The sequence below is a fragment of the Hibiscus syriacus genome, unplaced genomic scaffold (assembly GCF_006381635.1).
Source record: "Hibiscus syriacus cultivar Baekdansim isolate YM2019G1 unplaced genomic scaffold, ASM638163v2 tig00113124_pilon, whole genome shotgun sequence".
Classification (NCBI taxonomy): domain Eukaryota; kingdom Viridiplantae; phylum Streptophyta; class Magnoliopsida; order Malvales; family Malvaceae; genus Hibiscus; species Hibiscus syriacus.
This window is the reverse complement of record NW_024063444.1, coordinates 1,616,671-1,640,349: the sequence shown is the minus strand read 5'-3', so window position 1 is coordinate 1,640,349 and position 23,679 is coordinate 1,616,671. Positions and strand designations below refer to the sequence as shown.

The 23,679-nt window shown below is 35.1% G+C and overlaps 2 protein-coding genes across 2 annotated transcripts; one reads left to right on the top strand and one right to left on the bottom strand.

The window, feature by feature from the left end:
* Positions 1 to 6,249: 6,249 nt before the first annotated feature.
* Positions 6,250 to 8,594, bottom strand: LOC120185599 (splicing factor 3B subunit 4-like). Its single transcript, XM_039189774.1, has 8 exons — positions 8,361 to 8,594; positions 8,227 to 8,275; positions 8,011 to 8,099; positions 7,867 to 7,923; positions 7,707 to 7,769; positions 7,550 to 7,615; positions 6,714 to 6,800; positions 6,250 to 6,546 (listed from the first exon to the last, which is right to left on the bottom strand). The coding sequence occupies exons 1-8, from the start codon at positions 8,463 to 8,465 to the stop codon at positions 6,352 to 6,354; spliced, it is 711 nt and encodes a 236-aa protein (XP_039045705.1). The 5' UTR covers positions 8,466 to 8,594; the 3' UTR covers positions 6,250 to 6,351.
* A 9,837-nt stretch (positions 8,595 to 18,431) lies between these two features.
* LOC120185655 (zinc finger protein GAI-ASSOCIATED FACTOR 1-like) lies at positions 18,432 to 21,285 on the top strand. Its single transcript, XM_039189821.1, has 4 exons — positions 18,432 to 18,881; positions 18,980 to 19,376; positions 19,470 to 19,702; positions 20,127 to 21,285. The coding sequence occupies exons 1-4, from the start codon at positions 18,752 to 18,754 to the stop codon at positions 20,906 to 20,908; spliced, it is 1,542 nt and encodes a 513-aa protein (XP_039045752.1). The 5' UTR covers positions 18,432 to 18,751; the 3' UTR covers positions 20,909 to 21,285.
* The last annotated feature ends 2,394 nt before the right edge of the window (positions 21,286 to 23,679 follow it).

The following is a 23,679-nucleotide window of genomic DNA, read 5'->3' as shown; positions in this document are numbered from 1 at the left end:
TGCCAGGATGATCTAAGAAAAGAATCCCCATATTCTAAGGGCTACGATGTTGAAGCTGTTAGCAATTACCACATAAGAAGCCCCAAACATTCCTCTGAAAACTATAAGGCGCTTGCCGAAGAAGGGGGCATGGCATATACCATTTGCACTTAGATGATTGTTTTGTTTGAACACATCTTTGATCTTTCATGTTTGCTTAATATTTTAAATGATTGAATTTATGTTGCTTTCTAAGGTGGAGCAATTGAACAAATTTTAATCTTTAGTTCTTCGAATATTAAATGAATTAATGATTCTTTTAATTCTTCAAGAATTATAGATTTTTGACATATGAAAATATTAGACATTTCTTACCCTATCTCAAACCCATAATAAAATACCTTGATTTTTTGCCCAAAACAACTCGTGGTCATTACCAAAAGACGAAATTTTGACATTACCTCCTTTTGAAATTCTTGAACATTGCATTTATCTTTTTTGATAAACTCATACCTTTCTTTGAGTCAATAAGATCACACCACTATCTTTTTTAGACTCAAAAATAACATTTCTTACCATTAAAACCCAAGGCATTGAGTTGTTCATTTTAACATGAGCATTCTTCTAAAGAACCAACTTGGAGCATCTCGCGGGGAGCCTGAACATTGAGACATCTGGGAAAAAAAAAGAAGAATTCGTTCGAAATAATTCTATCATACATTAATTACATTGTTTTCATGTAAATAGAATTAATCTTGAAAATCTATCCCCCTGGGGATACCTCTTCTGTGAAGATTTACATGTATAAAATGATGAACGACTTTCTTTCTTTATCCCTTCACAACAAGAGAAAAAATATATCCATTGTGTCCCCTTTTGAGCCTGTAGTATTTTTCTTCTGATTCAACCCTAACCAAGGATCACCCTCTACACTGGGGGGCAAGGTGGAAGAAATATGCTCACATGAGCGAAGACATTGATTCAGATGAGATACCAAAAGGTGAACCAAATGCCAAGTGCGAAGATTCAATCAGAACAAAAAGGGCAAAAAACAAAAAAGAAAAGAAGCAAAAAAGAAGAAAACAAAAAAAAGAACAAAAATCAAAAAAGAAAAAGGGACAAAAAAGCACATGCAAAGATTCTCTAAAGACAAATGGTACATCAAGCTTCAAACTATGAGATTGATCAAGCACAATCATTCCCGAATCACTGAATCACTTCACTCGAAGATCATAGAGCATCAAGAGATAGAAACATTTTGAGCAAGATTGAAGGCATCAGAATGAATTGATCATTGGTTCAACACCCTGAAGCACTTGTTTGGGCCTATTTATCCTTTTCTTTTATAACCATGAATATTGGCCTACATTACGTGCCTTAAAAGTCTCTTCTAATCATACATGGATTTCTAAACAAAAGAGAATATCTTCAGATTTCATCCCGCCCATCAGGATTAATCTATGTTTGCAAAAAACAATATAATTAATGCATGGTAGAGAAAAATAACAAAGGGGAGTTCAAGACGTAAATCCTGAATAACGTCTTGAAACCAAAGGATGATTCGAGTTGAAAACCTGAGAAGGCGGCTCGAATATAAAAATTGTGCAACTGAGACGATCACACAAATTCCTTGATAAGGCATCGCACAATCCAAATGTGACTATGAAAGCTGGGAGTCAGAGAACACTTCCAGTAGAGGAGCATGCAAGCTACCCTATCAAACCTTTGAGCATCAAATGCCAAACCTTTGACCAAACACAATAACCTGAGACCTTTTTATCTTTTCCTTAACCATTTCCCAAAGATAACTTTGATCTTGGCACATGTCAAATAGCTATAATTTATTGAAGGATTAACATTGTAATTAAACATTTGATATCCAATAAACTCTAGTTTTATGATTCGTCTCAATTGTAAAACCGTGAAAGAGACAATATTTTCAGAACTTTTGATTAAACATTTTTCGAAACTCTTTGTTGATATTTTCAGAACTTTGAAAATAAAAGATAAAGAAAAACATTGTTTTTCAAACAAGACAGTCTCTCTAGAGTGGATCTTGGTAAATGACATGTGACTCTTAGACACAAAACTCATGCTCATAATCAATGCTGAAGCAAGAAATGAGGAACATTTGGGGCATCTTCGAAGATTCAACATCAAATATTGGGGCATTTTTGGATATTAGGGCATCATTTGGGAATTCAACATCCTAATGCAAATTATCAGACCTTTTTCAGGAGATAAAATATAACCAAATCATGTTACATGCATCTTATGCATACATTTTAGAGTATCATATTTATTCTCCACATAAATTCAACATCCTAATGCAAATTATCAGACCTTTTTCAGGAGATAAAATATAACCAAATCATGTTACATGCATCTTATGCATACATTTTAGAGTATCATATTTATCATTCTCCACATACATAATTTTTTGCAGCTTTTAGAGTCAAGTTTCAACTTCAAAACGAAGGATACTCGACTCAAAAACACCTTTAAATATTCATGTTGGTTGCTTAACTCAGCAGCAAGAAGCTACACTTCGACCAACTCGACAGATTGAAAGTTTCTCTCGAAACAACACAATTTGCTCGAGAGTGGATTTCAACTTCACGACGAAGGATATCTAGCTCGAAGCCAAACTTCACAATTAAGGGGTCTCCATGGTTTCAACTTCACGGCGAAGGGAATTGTGTCCACCCGCAACATACAATACTTGGATTTCAACTTCACGACGAATGATATTAAAGTCAATGCTCAACTTCACAACGAAGTGACTATCCGCGATTTCAACTCCACGACGGAGGATATCGTGCCACTCGAGACAACACAAGTTCAACTTCACAACGAAGGGACGGCTGGTTGTCAACAAACAACTTCTCAAATTCATAGCCAATTTCAACTTCACAGCAAATGATATTAGACTCCATACAACACAAGTTCAACTTCACGAGAAGGGACTGCTGGTTGTCAACAAAAAAATTCTCAATTTCAACTTCACAACGAAGTATATTGGACTCCAGACAACGAAAGTTCAACTTCACGACGAAGGGATTGCTGGTTGTCAATAAACAATTTCCCAATTTCAGAGTCAATTTCAATTTCACATCAAAAGATATTGGACTCCAGACAACGCAAGTTCAACTTCACGACGAATGGACCGCTGGTTGTCAACAAACAATTTCCCAATTTCGAAGCCAATTTCAACTTCACAACGAAGGATATTGGACTTCAGACAACGCAAGTTCAACTTCACGACGAAGGGACTGCTGGTTGTCAACAAACAACTTCCCAATTTCAGATCCAATTTCAACTTCACAACGAAAGATATTGGACTCCAGACAACGCAAGTTCAACTTCACGACGAAGGGACCGCTGGTTGTCAACAAACAACTTCCCAATTTCAGAGCCAATTTCAACTTCACAACGAAGGATATTGAACTCCAGACAACGCAAGTTCAACTTCACGACGAAGGGACCGCTGGTTGTCAACAAACAACTTCCCAATTTCAGAGCCAATTTCAACTTCATAGCGAAAGATATTGGACTCGAGACAACGCAAGTTCAACTTCACGACGAAGGGACCGCTGGTTGTCAACAAACAATTTCTCAATTTCAACTTCACATCGAAAGATATTGGACTCCAGACAACGCAAGTTCAACTTCACGACGAAGGGACCGCTGGTTGTCAACAAACAATTTCTCAATGTCAGAGCCAATTTTAACTTCACAACGAAGGATATTGGACTCCAGACATCGCAAGTTCAACTTCACAACAAAGGGACCGCTGGTTGTCAACAAACAAAATTCTCAATTTCAGAGCCAATTTCAACTTCACAACAAAGGATATTGGACTCCAGACAACGCAAGTTCAACTTCACGACGAAGGGACCGCTGGTTGTCAACAAACTTCCTAATTTCAGAGACAATTTCAACTTCACAGCGAAGGATATTGGACTCGAGACAACGCAAGTTCAACTTCACGACGAAGGGACCGCTGGTTGTCAACAAACAATTTCTCAATTTCGGAGCCAATTTCAACTTCACAACAAAGGATATTGGACTAGAGACAACACAAGTTCAACTTCACAATGAAGGGACGGCTGGTTGTCAACAAATAATTTCCCGATTCCAAAGCCAATTTCAACTTCACGACGGAGGATATTGGACTCGGAACAATGCTACTTACTTGGATTTCAACTTCACGATGAAGGATATCCAATTCCAGGCTCAACTTCACGACGAAGGGGCCACCAGCGATTTCAACTTCACGACAAAGGGAATCATGCACACAAGCATCATCCATCTTCAGATTGGATTTCAACTTCACGACGAGGGATATCCAACTCAAAGAAGGATTATCTGTCAACAAAGACCTTCGAGTTCGACTACGCTCAGCTCCAAGGCACATCATTTACAGCATAACTCAAGGCTAGAAGGGTTATCTGCCATCAAAATTGTCGAGTTCGATTCCATTCAGCTCGATGACACATCAATCGCACTACTTTCCGGTTACAGTCGAGGTTTTCAAGTCGAGAAGAGGACCTGGGTTAGCCGCGCCTGAGTGACAAGCAACCATTTTCAAGCAGCATAGCTTCAGTCAAGAAAAAGCTATCTGTCAATGAAGATTTTTTAGTTCGATTTCGATCCAAGGTCTTTAAACCGAGAAGAAGACCGAAGGGCAACAAGAAACCACATGCTGATTCAAATTCCGAACTACGGCTTCAATTTCATATCATTTCAAGATGAACTCGACTTCACGATGGAGGAGTCATCCGTAACTCAATTCAACAGGGAGTTATTGAAACATCAAAGTCAATTTTCAACTCCACTGAACGAAAAATGCGTCTTTTAATCTTTGCTCTATCCCCGTTATACGACTATGGGCAAAGAAGGGCAACTATCAACACACTTTTTCATCCTACTAGGATTCAAACTCCTAAAAATATGATAGAATTTTGCTAGGATTCAAACTTCTAAAAATATGATAGAGTTCTACTATTATTTAAACTCCTAAAGATAGGATCCACAAACATTATAAATAGTCATTGTAACTCACTATTGTAACACATTAGGAGGAGGATATACGAAATACCAAGCAAAAAATTACAAGCAACTCGTAGCCATTTTTCGAAGCATTTATATTTTGAAAGGTAAATTTCATACATTCGCATGTTATTTTTTCTTACCCTTGTTGTGTTTGATTTCGAAGAAAACTGAGAGAAGTTTTTGGCCGATGAACGGGGGCGTTTTCGAGATCTATTTTTGTAGATCTAGTCCCCGAGGCTTGTGTTTTTGAAAAACTATTCGGATTTTAATAAACGGGTCATGTGGATCCGCTTGTTTTGTCTTTTTTTTCTTCGATTGCCTTTTAATTTTGACCTCTAATTCATTTTTTACTTTAATTTAACCCTTATTATTTATATGTATATATGTATATATTAATTATATTTTTTTATTTATTATAAAAAAAATTTCATTTTTCTTTGTGTTATATTATATTTCCTATTATATATATATATATATATTATATATTATTTTTTATCTATGTTTACTTATTTACTATATTTTTACTATTTTCCTAACGTATATATATATATTCTTACTTTATTTATTTTATATTTTTATAATTACTATTTTTAGTTAATATTATATGTATTTATTTTTCATTTATTATTATTATTATTACTATTTAGTATTTTATTATATTATATACATTTTTATATTTTTATATATATACTTTTATTATTTTATTTATACTATTTATTTATTTTCATTATATTTTTAGTTTTTTTGCTCTGATTATTATTATTTTGTTTAAAAAAATACTTTACATTTTTTATTCTTTTTGTATATATATTTTGTCTTTATTTATTTTATTTTATTCAATTTCATTTTTTTTCATCCAATTATTTTATGTTTATTATTATTGGTTTCATTTATTTCCTTGGTTTACTCTTTAGTTTTGTCACTTTCTTTTATTATTATTATTATTTTCTTTTAAATCTTATTTTTTAAGGGTATTTCCGTAAACTCATTAAGGGTAAGTAATTCGGATCAAATTTTACCTTTTAATTTAACTTGCAATTTTCTTAATCAAAGGCAACTGGAAATTACGTAGTATCGAAAGGACGGTTCAAGGGTGTTAATCTTTCCTTGACCGTAACCGACTCCCGAACCCAACACATCTTTAGAAAGGCGCAGATCAGGTAAGAAATAAGGTATCCGATCAACCTATTTGTTTTAAATAAATGATCGGTGGTGACTACAATCCACATTTTTCAAGTCGAAGCCCAATTCCGGGGCCCAACCGAAAGATGGTTGCGACAACTCTCTCTGTATTACAAAGAAAAGTTTTAGAGCTACTTACCCATAGCTACAGCAAAGACAGCCGGCATAAAAAATAATAGCCCAAAAAAGGGGACATGATGGAATAGTTGGCTGCGGAGAAAAACGTAGAAATGAACCTGCTGGGGTGCCATGACGCTCCCCTTTCGTGTCTTTCTTATATGCATACGAAACTGTTATTTGGCGGTTACAGAGATACTGGACATTCGTTGCCTGTAAAATCAAATAGAAAGTAGACATATTTTGCACGATAGAATAAACAAGCCAATGATGTATAAGATAGCTGTCACATCACATATTCACATTCCATTATAGCAGTTATAACAACAAAAAATGCCCTTTAATGAGCAGATAACATGCGGGTGGCAATGCGAACATACCTCAATAGCAGCATCGGATGCCTCAAAAGAATCATAGCTGATGAATCCAAAACCGCGTGAATTTCCAGTATCAGGATCTCTCATTATCTGATGTTAGAAAGCTATCATTAAGAACCCACAATTATAGTGCATAATAAACAAAATGTTGAAAAAAGAACTATCTTAAAATTACTTAACCTTCTTATCAAATTTCCAAACCCACTATCAAGGGATTTCAAGAGATAAGCAGAAAAAGACTAGGACTTACTCTCAGTTCTAATATCATTCAGTTCTCCAGAAACAAAAATTAGTGAATAAGCCATATAAGCATCCAAATCCATCTTATATATTATGCCATTTCATGACGATGCAAATATATAAAAGCCAACATTAACTTGGAAAACCTGGCCGCTCATAAGAAAAGCGCAAAACCCTCAATTATTCTCACAGGTTTCAACTTCATCTCATCATCAATCACAGATAAAGTTATGATAGCAAACACTTTAGTTAGTATAAGTCAAGCAGCAGCAGAGCATTAATAAACAAGCAAAATGAAGAGATGTAGAGATGCATTTTCACATAAAAAATGACCTGTTATTAACCAATTATCAGTTGATCTAACAGAATAAGATGTTAGCTCCCTTAAACAATGTCAAGGATTCAAATTCTGACGTTACAAACAAAGAAAATTGATTTAATAATTTTTGGCTCCATAATGAACCTCTAGAGTATTCGATACAGATTAATCAATCAACAGATTGAATACCAATAGTTATAACCAAAGAAATTGAGCTCATTAAGCAACTGCATGGCATCAAATAAAATGAAAAAGAAAAGAGCATCTGTAGAGTCAGTACCTTGGGCTTTGTAACAATGACTCCAAATGCACTAAAGGTATCATACAAAAGTTTCTCTTCCACATCCTGCAAGTATAGTCCGATAATCACAAAGTTAAAACAGGAAATCTATGACTTCATAGCAACTCTATAGTTCTAATAGCATACTAATACTTACTGGATCAAGGTTCCCTATAAAAAGATTTGCACCAACATCTAAACTCTTTTTATCCTGAGATGCCTGAAATCAAATTAAAAAATAATAATAATCAACACAAATAATGGTTACTTTGATTCAAGAAAAAATGCAATAGTATTCAAATTTCGGAATTTCTTACCTTATTTACACGAATCGGTTTTCCATAAAGCTTAATCATGTTGAGCCCCTTAATAGCCTAGAAAACCAAACAAATAAATCTAATTATTTAAAAAGGAAAAAAACTGAAACCAAGGGCTAAAATACCTGAAGGGAAAAGACATACATAATCAGCATCTTCTTCACTTCGGAATTCGACGAATCCATATCCTTGATGCAAGTTGGTCACTCTATCTTTCGGCACATAAACATTAACTGAAATGATAGATGGAAACCCAGGCATTTGTAATTAACTCAATTAACATAAGAACCCATGTTCGAAACAAAATTAAACCCCAGAAGCTTTAACAGTAACAAAAAAACTTGATATTATTAGGCGTACCAACATGACCGGCTTGAACAAATAATTCCCATAATAACTCTTCAGATAACTGGAAAGTAAGTAAAAGATTTCAAAATTTAGAAATAAACAAAAATTAAGGGGAAAAGGGGGGGGGAAAGGAAAATAGCGAGAACCTGAGGATCAAGATTGCCGACATACGCAGTGGCGTCTTGGTTCCTCTCAGCGGAGTGTTGACCAAGCAAGTTTGCTCCAACTCCCGGAGCGATTCGCGTTGTCATTTGCTTCCTCCCCCTTCCTTTCCTTTCCTTCTGGTTCTTTCGCCAAAATCCCTGATTAAGCTCTGCTCGAGTTTTCTGGAGATCTGTGACCTACGTACGGGATAGCAAGCGGTGGGCGGCGTTCGTGGGTGGACTAAATTGGCCTACTTTTTGGTAACGGGTTCTCAATTCTCTAGCGTCGGCCTTGCTATAGGTGGGTTGAAATTTGAGGCCCAACTTGAAAGTTTTGATCCCCCTCCCTTTTCTATTTATATATTTATATTTTATTAAATATAAATATAATTGCAATTTACATTATTTGAAAACTCTATAAAAATGAATTTATTGATTGATTTTAATGATTAAATTAAGTTTCATTTTCTCTAAAAGATTCGAGTTTATATATAATTATATCTGTTAAGGTATATGTATTTTCGATGACTATAAATTTTGAGCATAAATAAAAAATATATATATATATTTTAATTTAAGGCCAATTATGCATAATATTAACATATTTTCATCATATTTATCCCTCTAAATGCATTTAATCGCTCAACGGCATGTCAAAAAGATAAACAATTTTTTAACACAATCAACATTAAAAGATCATAGTTTAAACACGCCAAATAGATTTAAATGTAAAAGTACGTTCTAAAATCTCCTCTCGGTTAAATTATGCATATTTGGTCTTTTAACGATTCAACAACATTCAATCACCTAAACCATCATTTGAAACTTGTCTATGCAAAGGAAAACACATGATCATGCATCATATCATGATAACCAAGCCAGCATACTTGAAACATCACTTGAGCATTCAAACATTCATGAATCTTACATACCAATGTCCAAATCAAACCAAATGGTTCAAATATACCGATTATATAGTTTTCAGAATACAAATTTTAAATACAACAAAGTGTACGCGAAATCCCTTACTAGTACTCCATGCCAAATTACTTGAAGTAAATAGGGTTTGTTATAATTTTTTAAAGGTTGGTCAAATTCATATCAATATCTCACGCCTCTTTAAGCTTATGGCATTACTAACTCCTCGTGCGTGTGAAACTACATATTAATTTAACTTTTTTTAGTAGAAGCAACTAGTATTATTAAAAACGTGAAAATATTCGAAATTATAATAAGAGTTTTCAATTATTATTGTAAACTAAATATATAATTTGAACTTTTATTATAACATTAAAACTAGTCAATTGAGATCATATAAGGATCATATATGGAAAAGATTAAAACCCCAACTATAAGACTTGAACAAAAATATATACAAATAAATATGATTGCATCGACAAACAAACCACAAAAGGGAATTAAATTATTGAAATACCATCGAGAACTGCATTAAAGTCGAGCATCATAAGAAACTATCCACAAACGTAAAATCACGCATCCAAATGTCCATATCAGGGAAGAACACAAAAGTGGAGATAAATGTGACATAAACTATAATTATTCTTATATATAAAAAAAGAGAACATGTGGTTAACAACCAGCATTAAAGTCGGACAAAGGAAAGAGTGGATAAGGGTGAGCGGCTAGGGTTTCACAAACTAAAATATAAATATTACATATTAACTTAACTTAATTTGCGCTTAAAGAGCAACACATAATGAAATAAACAATAAATAAATGAAACTAGACAAATTATCGGGCCACTTGTTCAATATGAATTCAAATTATCAAATACATATAGTTAACATCTTAAATTTTATGACATGTGAATTATATCTAATAATTTCATGTACATTACGAAGACATTTAAGTTCATTTAATCAAGTGTTCACACCTACAATATGTCAAACTTTAGAATTCTACTCATTTCTTAATTTAAATGGATTTTTGGTTTGCAATATGTGAAAGAAATTTAATATTAATTTACAAAAAAACCACATGATTATTATTGTTATTGTAAACTCATATACTCCAATAGAATGTTGTATTACTCTGTTTGGTTTACTTAACAGGAATGTAAGATTATAGTGTTTGGTTAGAGGAATATAAGATTATTTTGATGTATATTTTACCAAATTATTCTTGTGATATATATAATTTTTAACTAGTAAATTTTAATATTAAATTATAAATATTTGAATGAAAATTTATAAAAATATTTTAATTATTACATTATCTAAGTTTAAAGAAAAAATACATTTAACATATAATTAATATAATTAGTATATCAAACTTTTAATTTTAAATAATTTTCATAAGTATCATATTTATTTATATAAAATATAATATAATATTAAAAATAATATTGTGATATCGAGTGAACAAATATATTAATTTATAATGTATAAGATCTATTTTTTAATAATTCAGAATTAAATATTATTTCAAATAGTTATATTTTTAAAATAATAATATTTTCACCTCATAAAATTATAAAATAATTAATATACTAAATATTAAAATATAAAATAAATTTAATTACTCAAATTTATTAATATTTTATGAAATTAAACTATGTGTGTATTATTATTAAGTTTATAATTTTGAGTAAAACACGAAGAATAAAAATTGAGAAATATCCATATTAAAAATTTTATTATTTCAGAAGTATATCCAAGATGGTGATAATTGTTCATTACCTAATAATTTTAAGGTAACGACTGTCCTATCATTTTAACTAAAAAATATTACTATTGATATTAGATTATTATATGATAATGATATTTTTCGTGAATTAAACATTATAATATAATTCTGAAAAAAAAATCATTTTCTTGTAATGATCTTTGCCTTAAACCAAAAAAGAGAATATAATTCCTAAAAAAATCATTCATTTTAGTAATAATATTTTCCATGAACTAAACAACCCATAATCCTAGGCGATTTTTCTCGATATATCACCGGTGACTGGTAATATTACCGATCTAACACCAGTCAGATTATATTTCCCGATCTAACACCCTTAGCAATAAAGCGCGCCCTCTGTACCGCGCTATATGATGATTTGGCGCCACGTGGGTATAGCGCGCGCCCTGCACCGCGCTATACGGTGAGCTGGCGCCACGTGGGTATAGCGCGGTCCTTGCAGCGCGCTATACCTGTATATCTGACACGTGGGGTATAGCGCGGTGCAGGGGGCGCGCTATACCCCTAACTACCGACCCCTCCTCCCTATAAATACCTCCATTTTCAATCAATTTTATCACACCAAATTCTCTCAAATTCTCTAAATTTCTCTCAAATACTCTCTTTTTAATGTATATTTTATAATATTTTTACTATTATATTTTTACTTTATTTAATATTTTACTAATATAATTCTTTTGCAGATATATAATGGAAGGCAGTCTACTTCGCTCGGATGGAAATCATATATCTCTACACTTTGCTGATACGGTAACATTTTAACGTTTTAATTTAATTTAAATTATTAGTAATATTTAGTTATTTATTTAATGCATGATTATTATATTAATAATTAAATATCTCGACACTTTGCTGATACGGTAACATTTTAATGTTTTAATTTAATTTAAATTATTATTAATAATTAGTTGATTCATTTAATGCATGATTATTAGATTAAGAATTAATTTTTGTAATCATTTATTTTTAGGAGAAGGACTGTGTATTAGATCTTTTTATTAGGAATCTTAAGTTAGTGATACCCAGTCGTGTCTTGGCGTATTTAGTAGAGGCTGGATTCGGTTACATAGGGTAGATATCAGGGTCATTGTAAGATAGAGCCAGACCTGATTTCTGCCTTAGTAGAGCGGTGGAGGCCGGAGACCCACACATTCCATCTTCCGTGCGGAGAGTGCACAATCACGCTTGAGGATGTTTCTATGCACCTGGGGCTTCCGGTGGATGGAGATGTGATATCGGGGATAGCTTCCGGTTCTTGGACTGGTTTGTTTCGGGATAGTCTATGACGTATCCCGAAAAATTTTGTCGGAGGTAGGATACCGTTAAATTGGTTAGATGCCAATTTTCGGGAGTTGAGCGCAGACGCCTCTGAGGAAGAGGTTAAGATGTATGCACGGGCATGCATACTGCAGTTGATAGGAGGGTTGCTGATGCCGGACAAATCGCGCAACCTAGTTCACTACATGAGGAAGATAGCCCATTTTTACTGACTTCTTGATGTATGCTAAGGATTATTATGAGTGGTTCAACAGTAACGAGAAACCGTTTCTACTTTCCGAGGATGCACGAGGGCATATGTAACACCCCAACCCGTATCCGACCCAGATACGAATCCGAGGTGTCACATTAACCTTTTAAAGCACGTACTTGTATAAAATAGTGAGTAAATTAAAACTTTTATAACATATAAATGACTAATTTACATAAAAGACATTTTTATTATTACAAAACCAATCAGAGCGTGTATATTTCACTTATTTATTTACATATAACTATTTGAAACATTTATAAAACTGTTCATAGCTTAAACAATATATTCTTTGAAACATGCCAACAGAACTTTATATACTAAATACATATTATTCACCTCTTTTCTGATCTGACCTTTAGTAAGGAGAACTGACATGTCTTGCTCCACATTGCTCTTTACTCTTCTCGAAACCTATGTGTAAATCACTTACACGCTAAGTCAAAGACTTAGTGAGGCATATAAACATATAAGGTAAACGATAACTAATAATCATACCTAAACAATTACTACTATCTTTCATATCACTCATACTTTATGTAACGAATATATGCATACATATATGTCATTATCATTCATATCTCTTACTCATGTTCCTATGATCTCTTATGCCATATCATATAACATATACCATAACCAATTGCACATACATATCATGTCATGTAAACCATATATATATATACTATCATAAAACACGTACACCCAAGCAACTATATTATCATCTTTATTTTTCTTATTTTATCACTATCATTGATTCCTTTCATCATGGTCTTATAAGTTACCATTTGTACAATCAATATCACACATGAAATACACAAGGAAACAAACATTATCATATCACTTTATTAATATTATCTATTTAATAGCCCATGATACACATGTGAGAACTAAGATATGCGAGTACATAGAGGTTGTGCACTAATACTGTCACCACAGCTCATATAATTGCACCGAAGTGCCACGTATATTGCACCGGAGTGCCGCGTAGAATTGCACCGTAGTGCCATAATAATGTCCATAAGGACCACATATCATTCCTTAAGAATCATATACATATACTAGGGATCAAGTATGTGTCTCACCAGACTTCACACATGTTCCAAAGAATACATATATGTCCCGAAGGACCACATATCATTCATTAAGAATCATATACATATGCCAAGGATCAAGTATGTGTCTCACCAGACTTCACACATGTTCCAAAGAATACATATATGTCCCGAAGGACCACATAGACCCTCGACTCTTGGCATGCCAACTATACCCCTAGCTCTCATGACACATAACATGGGCATTATCTTTTATATTCTTTTACATATTCATGTAACCATATCATATATTCATATAAGCTCATGGTTTCATTCACATATACATGTAATCACGTAGTTCATGTCAATTCTCATATGAGTTCATATTCATATAAACATAGGATTCACCCTCATGTATCACATATACTTTCTCTTTCATATGGCTCATAACATTTCTCATGTGTTCATATGACATGTAAATCATTGTCATCTTATCATGTTGTCACATAAACATATCATCTTACAATACATACAAAAACATATCAATACCTATATTCACATATACATATCATTTCATTATCCTTATTATTATTCTTATCATCACCATTAATCCCTTTTACTCACCATATTCATATCAATAACACATATACTCATGCACACATATAAATCATAACCAATACATACTTCTATAAATTCATGTTTTTCACTATTGTAAATAGACTTATCGCAAGTCTTATTTTCCATTGAACCTCATATACTAAATAATGTGCACTTACCTGAGCCTTGTTTGCTTTGAATCACTATTAATCCTTAGATTGTTCTGGAACAAGCTTTATTCTATATCTACATCATAATAATACATTGATACATATCAGTATACTAATTGATATCTTCTAAATTGTCACTTCTTAGGCTAAAAGAAAAGCCCATTTCATCTTTTAATGAAGGTATACATCGATGCACTGCACAGTGTATCGATGCATTCCCTATCGGTGCATCGATGCACTACCTGTGCATCGGTGCATAAAATACATTCGATGTTTGTTTATTACTGGGATGCATCGATGCATGCCTTATGCATCGATGCACCAATTGCATTCGATGTTTTTAGATTAAAAGAGTGCATCGATGCACTACTTGTGCATCGATACACCTTTAAACAATTTATGGGTTTTAACCTTGATGCATCGGTGCACTATGAATATGCATCGATGCACTCTGCCCAGAATCCTCTTTTTGAACCCGAAAATTCATTCTTTTTGGATTAAATCCTTCATATTTCAACCCCTTTCATATTCATAACTTACATATACATACTTAAACTCATTAATATTCATTTATCTCATCTTTAACCTCTAAATTCCATCTTTCATATGGAAATCAATAATCATACCCAATTTTCCATGTTATCCAAACTTAATTCTAACACTTCTAACTTCTTATTCTTATAGATGACAAGTCAAATTCATCCTCCAAATTCATTTAAACCTTCTTATTCAAAATTTCACTTAAAAACCCATTTTCTTTAATCTCTTCTAACCTCTTCATCTTTGAGTTTTCACTTATCTTTAGACTTCTTTAAGCTTTCTTACTTTCCAAAGAATCAAAACCAACTTAGAATTCAAATAATAATCAACTAATAAAAATTATCACCTTTGCTCTTGGCTTCCACGCGTGAAGAAGAAAGGAGGAGAAGAAAACTCTGGAAACTCATTTCCCTCATTTCCCACATTTTTATATCCCCTAAAAGAGAAATAAAAATCTTCTCTTAGAAAAGACCATAATACCCTTATTACTTTCAAACTTTACTATTAAATCCAACCTCAAATTCTCCAATTAAAATTCTGAACTTTTAACTTATTTCGAAATTGAACACAATGCTTTCAAAATTCACCTTTAGGTCACTAGCATAATATTGAGGATGTTACAGTAGACCTTTCCACGACATCGACAGAGACGTTCACCTACACAACACCATCGTCCCCCGACTCGTGGATGGAGAGCAGGTGCTTCCGATTCATCCTCAACTGCACCAGCAGGACCTTCCCAGCAGACACCGTAGCCATATATGATGCCGCCATCGCCTTTCCATTACCAGATGTCGCCGCCGCCGCCTTCACCCGGTTTTATGATCCCGCCACCGCCACCGCCACCGTCACAGATGACCCCTCATGGAGGCTATTATGAGTCTATGTTTGCAGACCCGACTTGGGGTTCATATGCTGGATATTTGGCATGTTCAGCCTCATTACCCATGGTCGCAGCACAGACACCGCCTCCTGTACAGTTGAACCATAATCAACTTCATACATGTGTGCAGGAGGGTCAGTTTGTGCCACATTTCCTGGAACTTCATCATCATCGGAGTTGAATTGCGGTGATTCTGGGTCAATGAACAGTCCAATCTCAGCACCATCCGCACCAGGCTCACGAAGCTGTTCTTCTGGTGGAGATGATGGTTCCTCCATGCTCTTCCCATTTAGGTCAAAAAACCTACTACTTGCACGCCTTCCCCTTGAACTAGAAGGCATATCGACATTGAGATCGAAAAAACTCGCAGTAGAATGCCTCCCCCTAGAGCTTGAAGTCATCGCGTCAAATGGAAACTGTACAGATGGTTGCGTCGATGGCATCTCCATATTAAGGTCAAAGGGATTTGCAGATGAATGCCTTCACCTTGAACTGGACGCGATGTTGCCATACAGATTGTTCGTCGACCTACCTTGGTACATATCGTAAGGAGTTACGGATGAATGTCTCCCCATTATGGCATTAAAATCATTACACATTACTGTCGTTGGGTTGTCAACTTGATCAATTTGTTCAGTCAGCCCATAGTGGGAGCTTAATGATTGACCCCGAACAACACCACTTGACAAAATGTGCATACATCTCAATAGCGGCGTCTGAATAATTACTTTGAGCTTCAACCATCATTTCAACATCATCATTGTTCGAAAGTTCGAACGCTGTATAAGTTAATGGCAACAATGATGTTGAAAATCTATACTGCAACGACGACACTCTTCTACTACTTCCAACATGAATCTTCCTCGAAATCTTCGTTATAAGCTCCTCAAGAGTTATGTTTCTCTTGAATGATATTTTAACACGCTCATTTGATACGAAAACAACGCCGATTTCATCTTCTCGAATTTCACCATCATAATAAACAATAGCTGAAAGTCGCGCCATTATTTGAGTTTAAAAGTGCGGCACTATTATATTTGAAAAAAAATGAAACAAACCTGATTTAATAAATTATATATGAACGAACATATAACACAATAAAATTTTTACACATCAACGTAAAAAATTAAATAATATAATTTAATATTATTACCTGCACCGCAAAACTATTTCGACGTATGCTCCCGCTTTCCAATTTTACAAACACAAAAATTAATTGAAAAAAATTAGTATAATATTTTTTTCAAATAATCCTAATAAATAATAAATAAATAAAATTATAACAAAATTACCTTATAACGAAAAATCGCACGAATTTCTAAATAAAATATGAGAAGATTACCAGAATTATTGACTCGTTGACGGAATTGTTGTATTAATTTATAAGTTAAGAGGAGAGATGTGAGAAATTAACCGGCGGAAAATGGTATTTATAGCGAGGAAAGTTATACAAAACGCGGTACCTGCCCCGCGCTATATAAAATTATGTCAGAGTAAAGGTATGTCGCGATACATGCCCGCGCTATATAAAATTATTAGGAGTAAAGGTATAGCGCGGTACCTGATCTCGCTATACCCCTACGTGGCGTATAGCGCGCTGCAGGGGCCGCGCTATACCCACGTGGCGCCAGCTCACCGTATAGCGCGGTGCAGGGGGCGCGCTATACCCACGTGGCGTCAGCTCACCGTATAGCGCGGTGCAGGGGGCGCGCTATACCCTACGTGGAGCCAAATCATCGTATAGCGCGGTGCAGGGGTGCTTTACTGCTAAGGGTGTTAGATCGGGAAATATAATCTGATCGATGTTAGATCGATAATATTACCAGTCACCGGTGATATATCGGAAAAATCATCCTAATCTTAAGTCCCAAGACACGTGTCCAAAAGGAATTGGCTAAAATAACAAAAAGTTCCAATCAATGACAAAAGTTGTTTGACTTTACACTAATTTAAAGCAAACCACCTCTGCACCTCACCTCTTGTGTCCGAAAACAATGCACAATTCAGAACACTCCATTGAACGACAAAACAGCACCCCCACAAATAAACTGTAAAACTTTAAGGGTAAATTCAGTATTTAACCACTTACTTATTCTCATAGTTTTATTTTTGTCATTAAATTATTATTTTTAAATTATATCTACTAGTACGTTTTATATTTGTTTTAATCATCCGGCATTAAAAGATTAATAATGATGTTGAAGCATTATCATAAAATGATTTAATGTCATCGTTGAAAAAAATTAAAAAGCTATCACGTCTAAGGACAAATTAGTTAGGTGACCAAAACAGAATCATGAAGATAGGTTGGTGACTAAATACGTGGTTTACCCAAAATTAAATTAAAAGTTCTAATCTCTTTATCTTATTAGTTCTTAAACACATAATCTAATTCTAATTAAATTGACACTAATATTTAAAATAATTATTTTATTTTTCTTCCATGAAAAGTAATCCAGCTAGGGTAGGGACAAACTCAGACCAAAGGAACTTTAGCAAGATCTCTCTTTCTCCATTATCTTTCTTCCTTTTCTCTAAAAAAAAACTCTCATGAAGTTCCTCTGTTTTCTTTAAACTTATCTATATCTGGGATCTTTCTCTGTTTTGATTTGGTATTTGTTTGATATTGTTATTTTATGTTTTTTTATTCAGCTTTGACCTTCTTTCAGCTTTTTGGGTTTTATTAGATTTGTTTTCTGGGCTTTTGGATTGAATTTCAAAGGTTTTAGGGGTTTCAAAGTTTGGGTTTAATCATTAAGCTTCTTTGGGTAATGTGAATTTTAGTGAGGAACTGAGCAGAAAAGCTGGTTGGTGGCCTAAAAGTTCAATAAAAGCAGCTTGACTGGTAGATGAGAAAATAGAGAGAGAGAGAGAGAGAGACCTCAAATAAGAAAAATCGAACTTTGTGTATGCAAAAATAGTTCTTTCTCTTTAAAGTCATGCCGGTTGAGTTAGATAATTCCTCCACCACCGCTTCTGGCGGTGAAGCCAGCGTCACTTCCTCCGGAAACCAAAACCCACCTCCCAAAACCACCGTCAAGAAGAAACGTAACCTCCCTGGCATGCCAGGTACCTGTAAAATTACTCTCTCTCTATCAATAAATGCACAAACTTCTTTTCTTCTGTTAGTGACTGCAATTTTCTCTCTCTCTTTTGGGTTGCTACAGATCCAGATGCGGAGGTGATTGCTTTAACTCCGAAAACTTTAATGGCTACAAACCGATTCGTTTGTGAAATTTGCAATAAAGGGTTTCAAAGGGACCAAAATCTGCAGCTTCATAGACGAGGCCATAATTTACCATGGAAGCTTAGGCAAAGATCGAGTAATGAAGTGAAGAAGAAAGTTTATGTTTGTCCCGAGCCGACTTGCATTCATCACGATCCGTCCAGAGCTTTGGGCGATCTCACTGGAATTAAGAAACATTTCTGCAGAAAACATGGAGAAAAGAAGTGGAAGTGCGATAAATGTTCCAAAAAATACGCCGTTCAATCCGATTGGAAAGCTCACTCTAAGATTTGTGGCACTCGCGAGTACAGATGTGATTGTGGAACTGTGTTTTCCAGGTACTCGAAAACAATCTAAAGATCCCATTTCTGCTGCAAAAAGATCGAACTTTTGTGGGGTTTGGTTGTTGATTTTTCATTTTATGTTTGCAGGAGGGATAGTTTTACTACCCACAGAGCTTTCTGTGATGCTTTAGCTGAGAGTGCTAAAGCTCAACCCTTGCCTGAGCCTCCGAATCCCAAATCAGACTCCGACCCTAAACCACAAGTTCCTAAACCTGAACCGGCAATGGCACCGGTTCTGGTGCCCGTGGCTGCAGCTGCACCAGCTCTGTCTCAGTCAACTAGTGTGATATCTTCTTCAGTTTTGCCGATTCAAAGTTCTGGTATGTTTTTATATGCTACCCAATATGGAAATTTTCGATTTCGTTAGTTTTAATTTTGTCGGTTGTTGTCTATGTATAAAATCAAACATGGACCAATTGTTTTTGTTGTTATTATGTCTTTGTATTAATCTTGAAGCATAGTAGTTTTTTTATCTGTTACTGATCTTTGTTGTTTTCTTGAGGCTTTTAGTAACTTATCTTGTGAGACTGTGATTTGTTGTTTTTTCTTTATATATAGTTCCAAACTGATTCAAAAGCTAATGGATTTAGAGAGTGGAAATTATTATTGATTCTGCATTTCGCTCTAAAGTTCTTTCATAAAGATCAATCTATTAACTTTACATGCTACTTTGTTTTAGATATTTTAAGTCTGGTCCCCTATTGGGTTTTTTCGTCTGCCATTAATGTCGGTTTTTTGTTACAGAGTCGCCTGAAAATCCCACTCCTGTTGTACAAAGAGCTCTAGCACCGGCTCCAGCACCGGTACAGGCACCAGCTAGTGTGAATGTAAATTGTAGCAGTAGCGCAGACTCAGTCAGCAATGGTAGCTGCAGCAGCAGTGTGTTTGCTAGCTTATTTGCACCCTCAACTACATCTGCTAGCTTACAACCTCCGCAACCTCCGGCTTTCACTGACTTAATTCGATCTATGAGTCGACCTGATCGTCCATCTGAGCTTGAGCTATGTACATCAGCTGAACCGATTTCTCTGTGCCTCTCGACCAACCATGGCTCGTCAATATTCGGGACTGCAGGGCAAGAACGCAGGCAGTATGCGCCACCACCGCAGCCTACTATGTCTGCCACAGCACTACTACAGAAAGCTGCTCAGATTGGAGCAGCAGCCAGCAATGCATCATTGCTTCGTGGTCTCGGTATCGTTTCATCTTCCTCACAACACAATAATTTGCAGTGGGGTCAGAGACAAGTTGAGTCCGAGAATTCCTCGATTGCAGCAGGTCTTGGACTTGGACTTCCTTGTGATGAAGGTTCAGGATTAAAGGAATTAATGATGGGAACTCCTGTATTCGGTCCTAAACAAGCCACTCTTGATTTCCTCGGACTAGGGGTGGCCGCTGGTGGCACCCCCAACAGTGGCTTCTCAGCTCTAATCACCTCCATCGGTGGCGGACTTGATGTAACCGCAGCATCCGCATCCTTTGGAGGTGTGGATTTTACCAGCAATGACATCGGAAGGAGCTCATAACTTGGGAAACAACAATCATTCCTCAAGAACATACATTGAACAGATCGGCGATGCAGAAGAAAACAGCGGTAACTCATAATTAGCCCAAAGAACCGCCATTGCCGAGGTTAGCAGCAAGCCGTTAAAATAGGCAGTTGCGAAAACGGACGTTGTTGTGGCAGTAGTAGTCTCCTCTAGTACAAGGTAAACTCGAAAACCAGACCAGATGCTTTTAGGACATTAGCTGTCCAAGGAGATTGACATTCTCTGTCTTGTTTATCAAGCTTGTAAAGATTTGTAGTTGCAGACATTAGTGGTGGAAAATTAGCTCTAAAGTGGAATACCCCCAACATTGGACTGGCAATTTTGCTGGATTAGACTTCCACTTTGTTATTTATATTGACAAATTAATTTAAATTTTTTGTTATTAGCTTTTCATGGACTCATCTGTACACATTATTCCATCAAATTATGCTCTCTTTTTTAGATGAGATGGAAATTAATGCTCCTATACATGGGAGTTGAGCCATTACAGAAGAATCATTTGGACCACCAAGAAAAGAAAGCAATGTGTAGTAATTTTCATGTTCAACATCAAATTGAAGATATTATTGTCCCCCCTCCCTCCTCCGCACATTAACTTTCCATGTCCTAAACCCATTAACCCCATCGAATCTTTATTTCAATCATCCTTTCCATATTCGGGAAAATATGTGAGATTGATGATCAAGCACTAAACAGAAATCAAAAGAAAAATGCTTATATTCCTTTTGTTTTGGACCAATGAAACTATTAGTGGCCATTTTGTTTTGGTATTTGAGTACATAGGTAGGACAAGTTTGTCAATAATTCACTAAATTATCCCTTTGATTATAAAAATGTCACTTGTCTACTTGTGCTTAAATTTTAGATAACAGCTCCAGCTAGGGGTGCACAAAAAATCCGAATATCCGATTTTGTGAAAAAAAATATCCGAAATCGGATTTGGGAAAAACCGGTTTTTTTTAACCGGATCGGATTTTTTTAAACCGGTTATTTTAACCGGTTTGGAGAAAAAAACCTAGACCGGTTTTTTTACCGGATAAAAAACTGGTTTGAAAAAAACCGGTTAAAAAACCGGTTTTTATCCGGGAAAAAAAACCGGTCTGGGTTTAAAAAACTAGCCGTTAATATAGCCGTTGGGGGGGATTTTGTGACCGTTTTTGACCATTTTTTTCTTTAAAAAATTACCATTTTACCACCCTAAACATGTATAAATAGGTTGGGGATGTATTTGGTTGATTACAAATTTCTCAAATCTTATTACACAACACTTAAACATCTCTCAAATCTTATTTTTTGTAATTTTTTGTTCATCATGAGTAACACGGCTGAATCTTCCGTCGGGGGAAACCTTGAAGTCGTGAGAGTGATCGAACACACTCGAAACAAAGACATTTGGGATCACTACGATTTATGTGAGATGTCAAATGGCTCGAGAGGGCGCGTTGTAAACTTTGTCTAAAGTTTCTTGCATCGGAAGGAAACACAACGTTGAAGAACCATTTGACAAAATCATGCAAGGCACTTCGCTCAAGATCGGATCCTAGTCAATCGAATCTTACACCGCAAGGTGGTGTTTTTGTTTACGACAACGAAAAATTACGAGAAGCGTTTACAAAGTTCGTGATTACAAAAGCATTGCCGTTCGACCACTTTGATGATGAAGATTTCACGACAACAATTCAATAACTAATGCAACCACGTTATACTCAAGTAAGTCGTACTACCCTTAGAAGAGATGCTATAAAAATGTGGCGTACGGCGAGAGAAAAAATGATTTTAGGATTCCAAGAACACCGTTATGGTGTGTCGCTTACATGTGACGTTTGGAGTTCCCCTCATAATACCGGAAATTCTTTTTTAGCCGTTACGTCACATTGGTTAGATCAAGATAATTGGCAAATGATGAAAAGAACAATCGCGTTTGAATTATTCGGTGAGCCGCATACCGGTGCTAATTTATTTACACTTTTAAAAAGGGTAATTTGTCTTTATAAATTAGAAAATAAAGTTTTTTCTATATCCTTTGATAATGCATCGAATAATACAAACGCGGTTCCAAGATTGAAAATATTACTTTCACCGATTTTAGACGGTGCGTTTTTTCATACCCGTTGCGTTGCACACATAATTAATTTATCCGTGCAAGCCGGTTTGGAGGTTATTGAGCCGATTAGATTAGAATTTAAAACAATGATAAAATCGATTCTTTGTAACAACAACAAAAGACTAAATGATTATAAACGATTTTGTTAGTCCGTTAATAAAAAAGCTTTGGGTCTTAATTTGGATTGTCCAACTCGTTGGAACTCAACTTGGATGATGATGCATACTGCCTTAAGGCAAAGGGAAACATTGCAAACATTTCACGATCGGCTTTTCGAGAGGGGTCATGTCCCAAACATTTATCCGGATTCGAGTTGGGAAACTATAGCCAAAATAATCGATTTGCTTGAGGTTTTTAAAAATGCAACAACTTTTTTATCCGGTGTTTATTACCCTACTAGCCCGTTGGTTATTAATCAAATATTTTTGTTGGCTACCCGACTAAATGACTTTGAATTTGAAACCGAAGTTTTTCAAGAAATTGGCTTTGCAATGAAGGAAAAACTTCTAAAATATTTAAGGAGATTCCCCCCATTTTTACTTGTGCCGCCGCTTTAAACCCAACATTAAATGTTGGTGGGGTTGAAACACTAATTGAACAAATTGCGTTTGCTTTTAATCTAACCGATGATGAACCCAACTTT

Coding starts and splice junctions, on each gene's coding strand:
- LOC120185599 (XM_039189774.1), bottom strand. CDS start 8,465: ATGACAACGCGAATCGCTCCGGGAGTTGGAGCAAACTTGCTTGGTCAA. Junction 8,276..8,360: donor TCGGCAATCTTGATCCTCAG/GTTCTCGCTATT, acceptor CTTACTTTCCAG/TTATCTGAAGAGTTATTATG. Junction 7,924..8,010: donor GTGAAGAAGATGCTGATTAT/GTATGTCTTTTC, acceptor TTGGTTTTCTAG/GCTATTAAGGGGCTCAACAT.
- LOC120185655 (XM_039189821.1), top strand. CDS start 18,752: ATGCCGGTTGAGTTAGATAATTCCTCCACCACCGCTTCTGGCGGTGAA. Junction 18,882..18,979: donor TAACCTCCCTGGCATGCCAG/GTACCTGTAAAA, acceptor GGGTTGCTACAG/ATCCAGATGCGGAGGTGATT. Junction 19,377..19,469: donor TGTGGAACTGTGTTTTCCAG/GTACTCGAAAAC, acceptor TTATGTTTGCAG/GAGGGATAGTTTTACTACCC.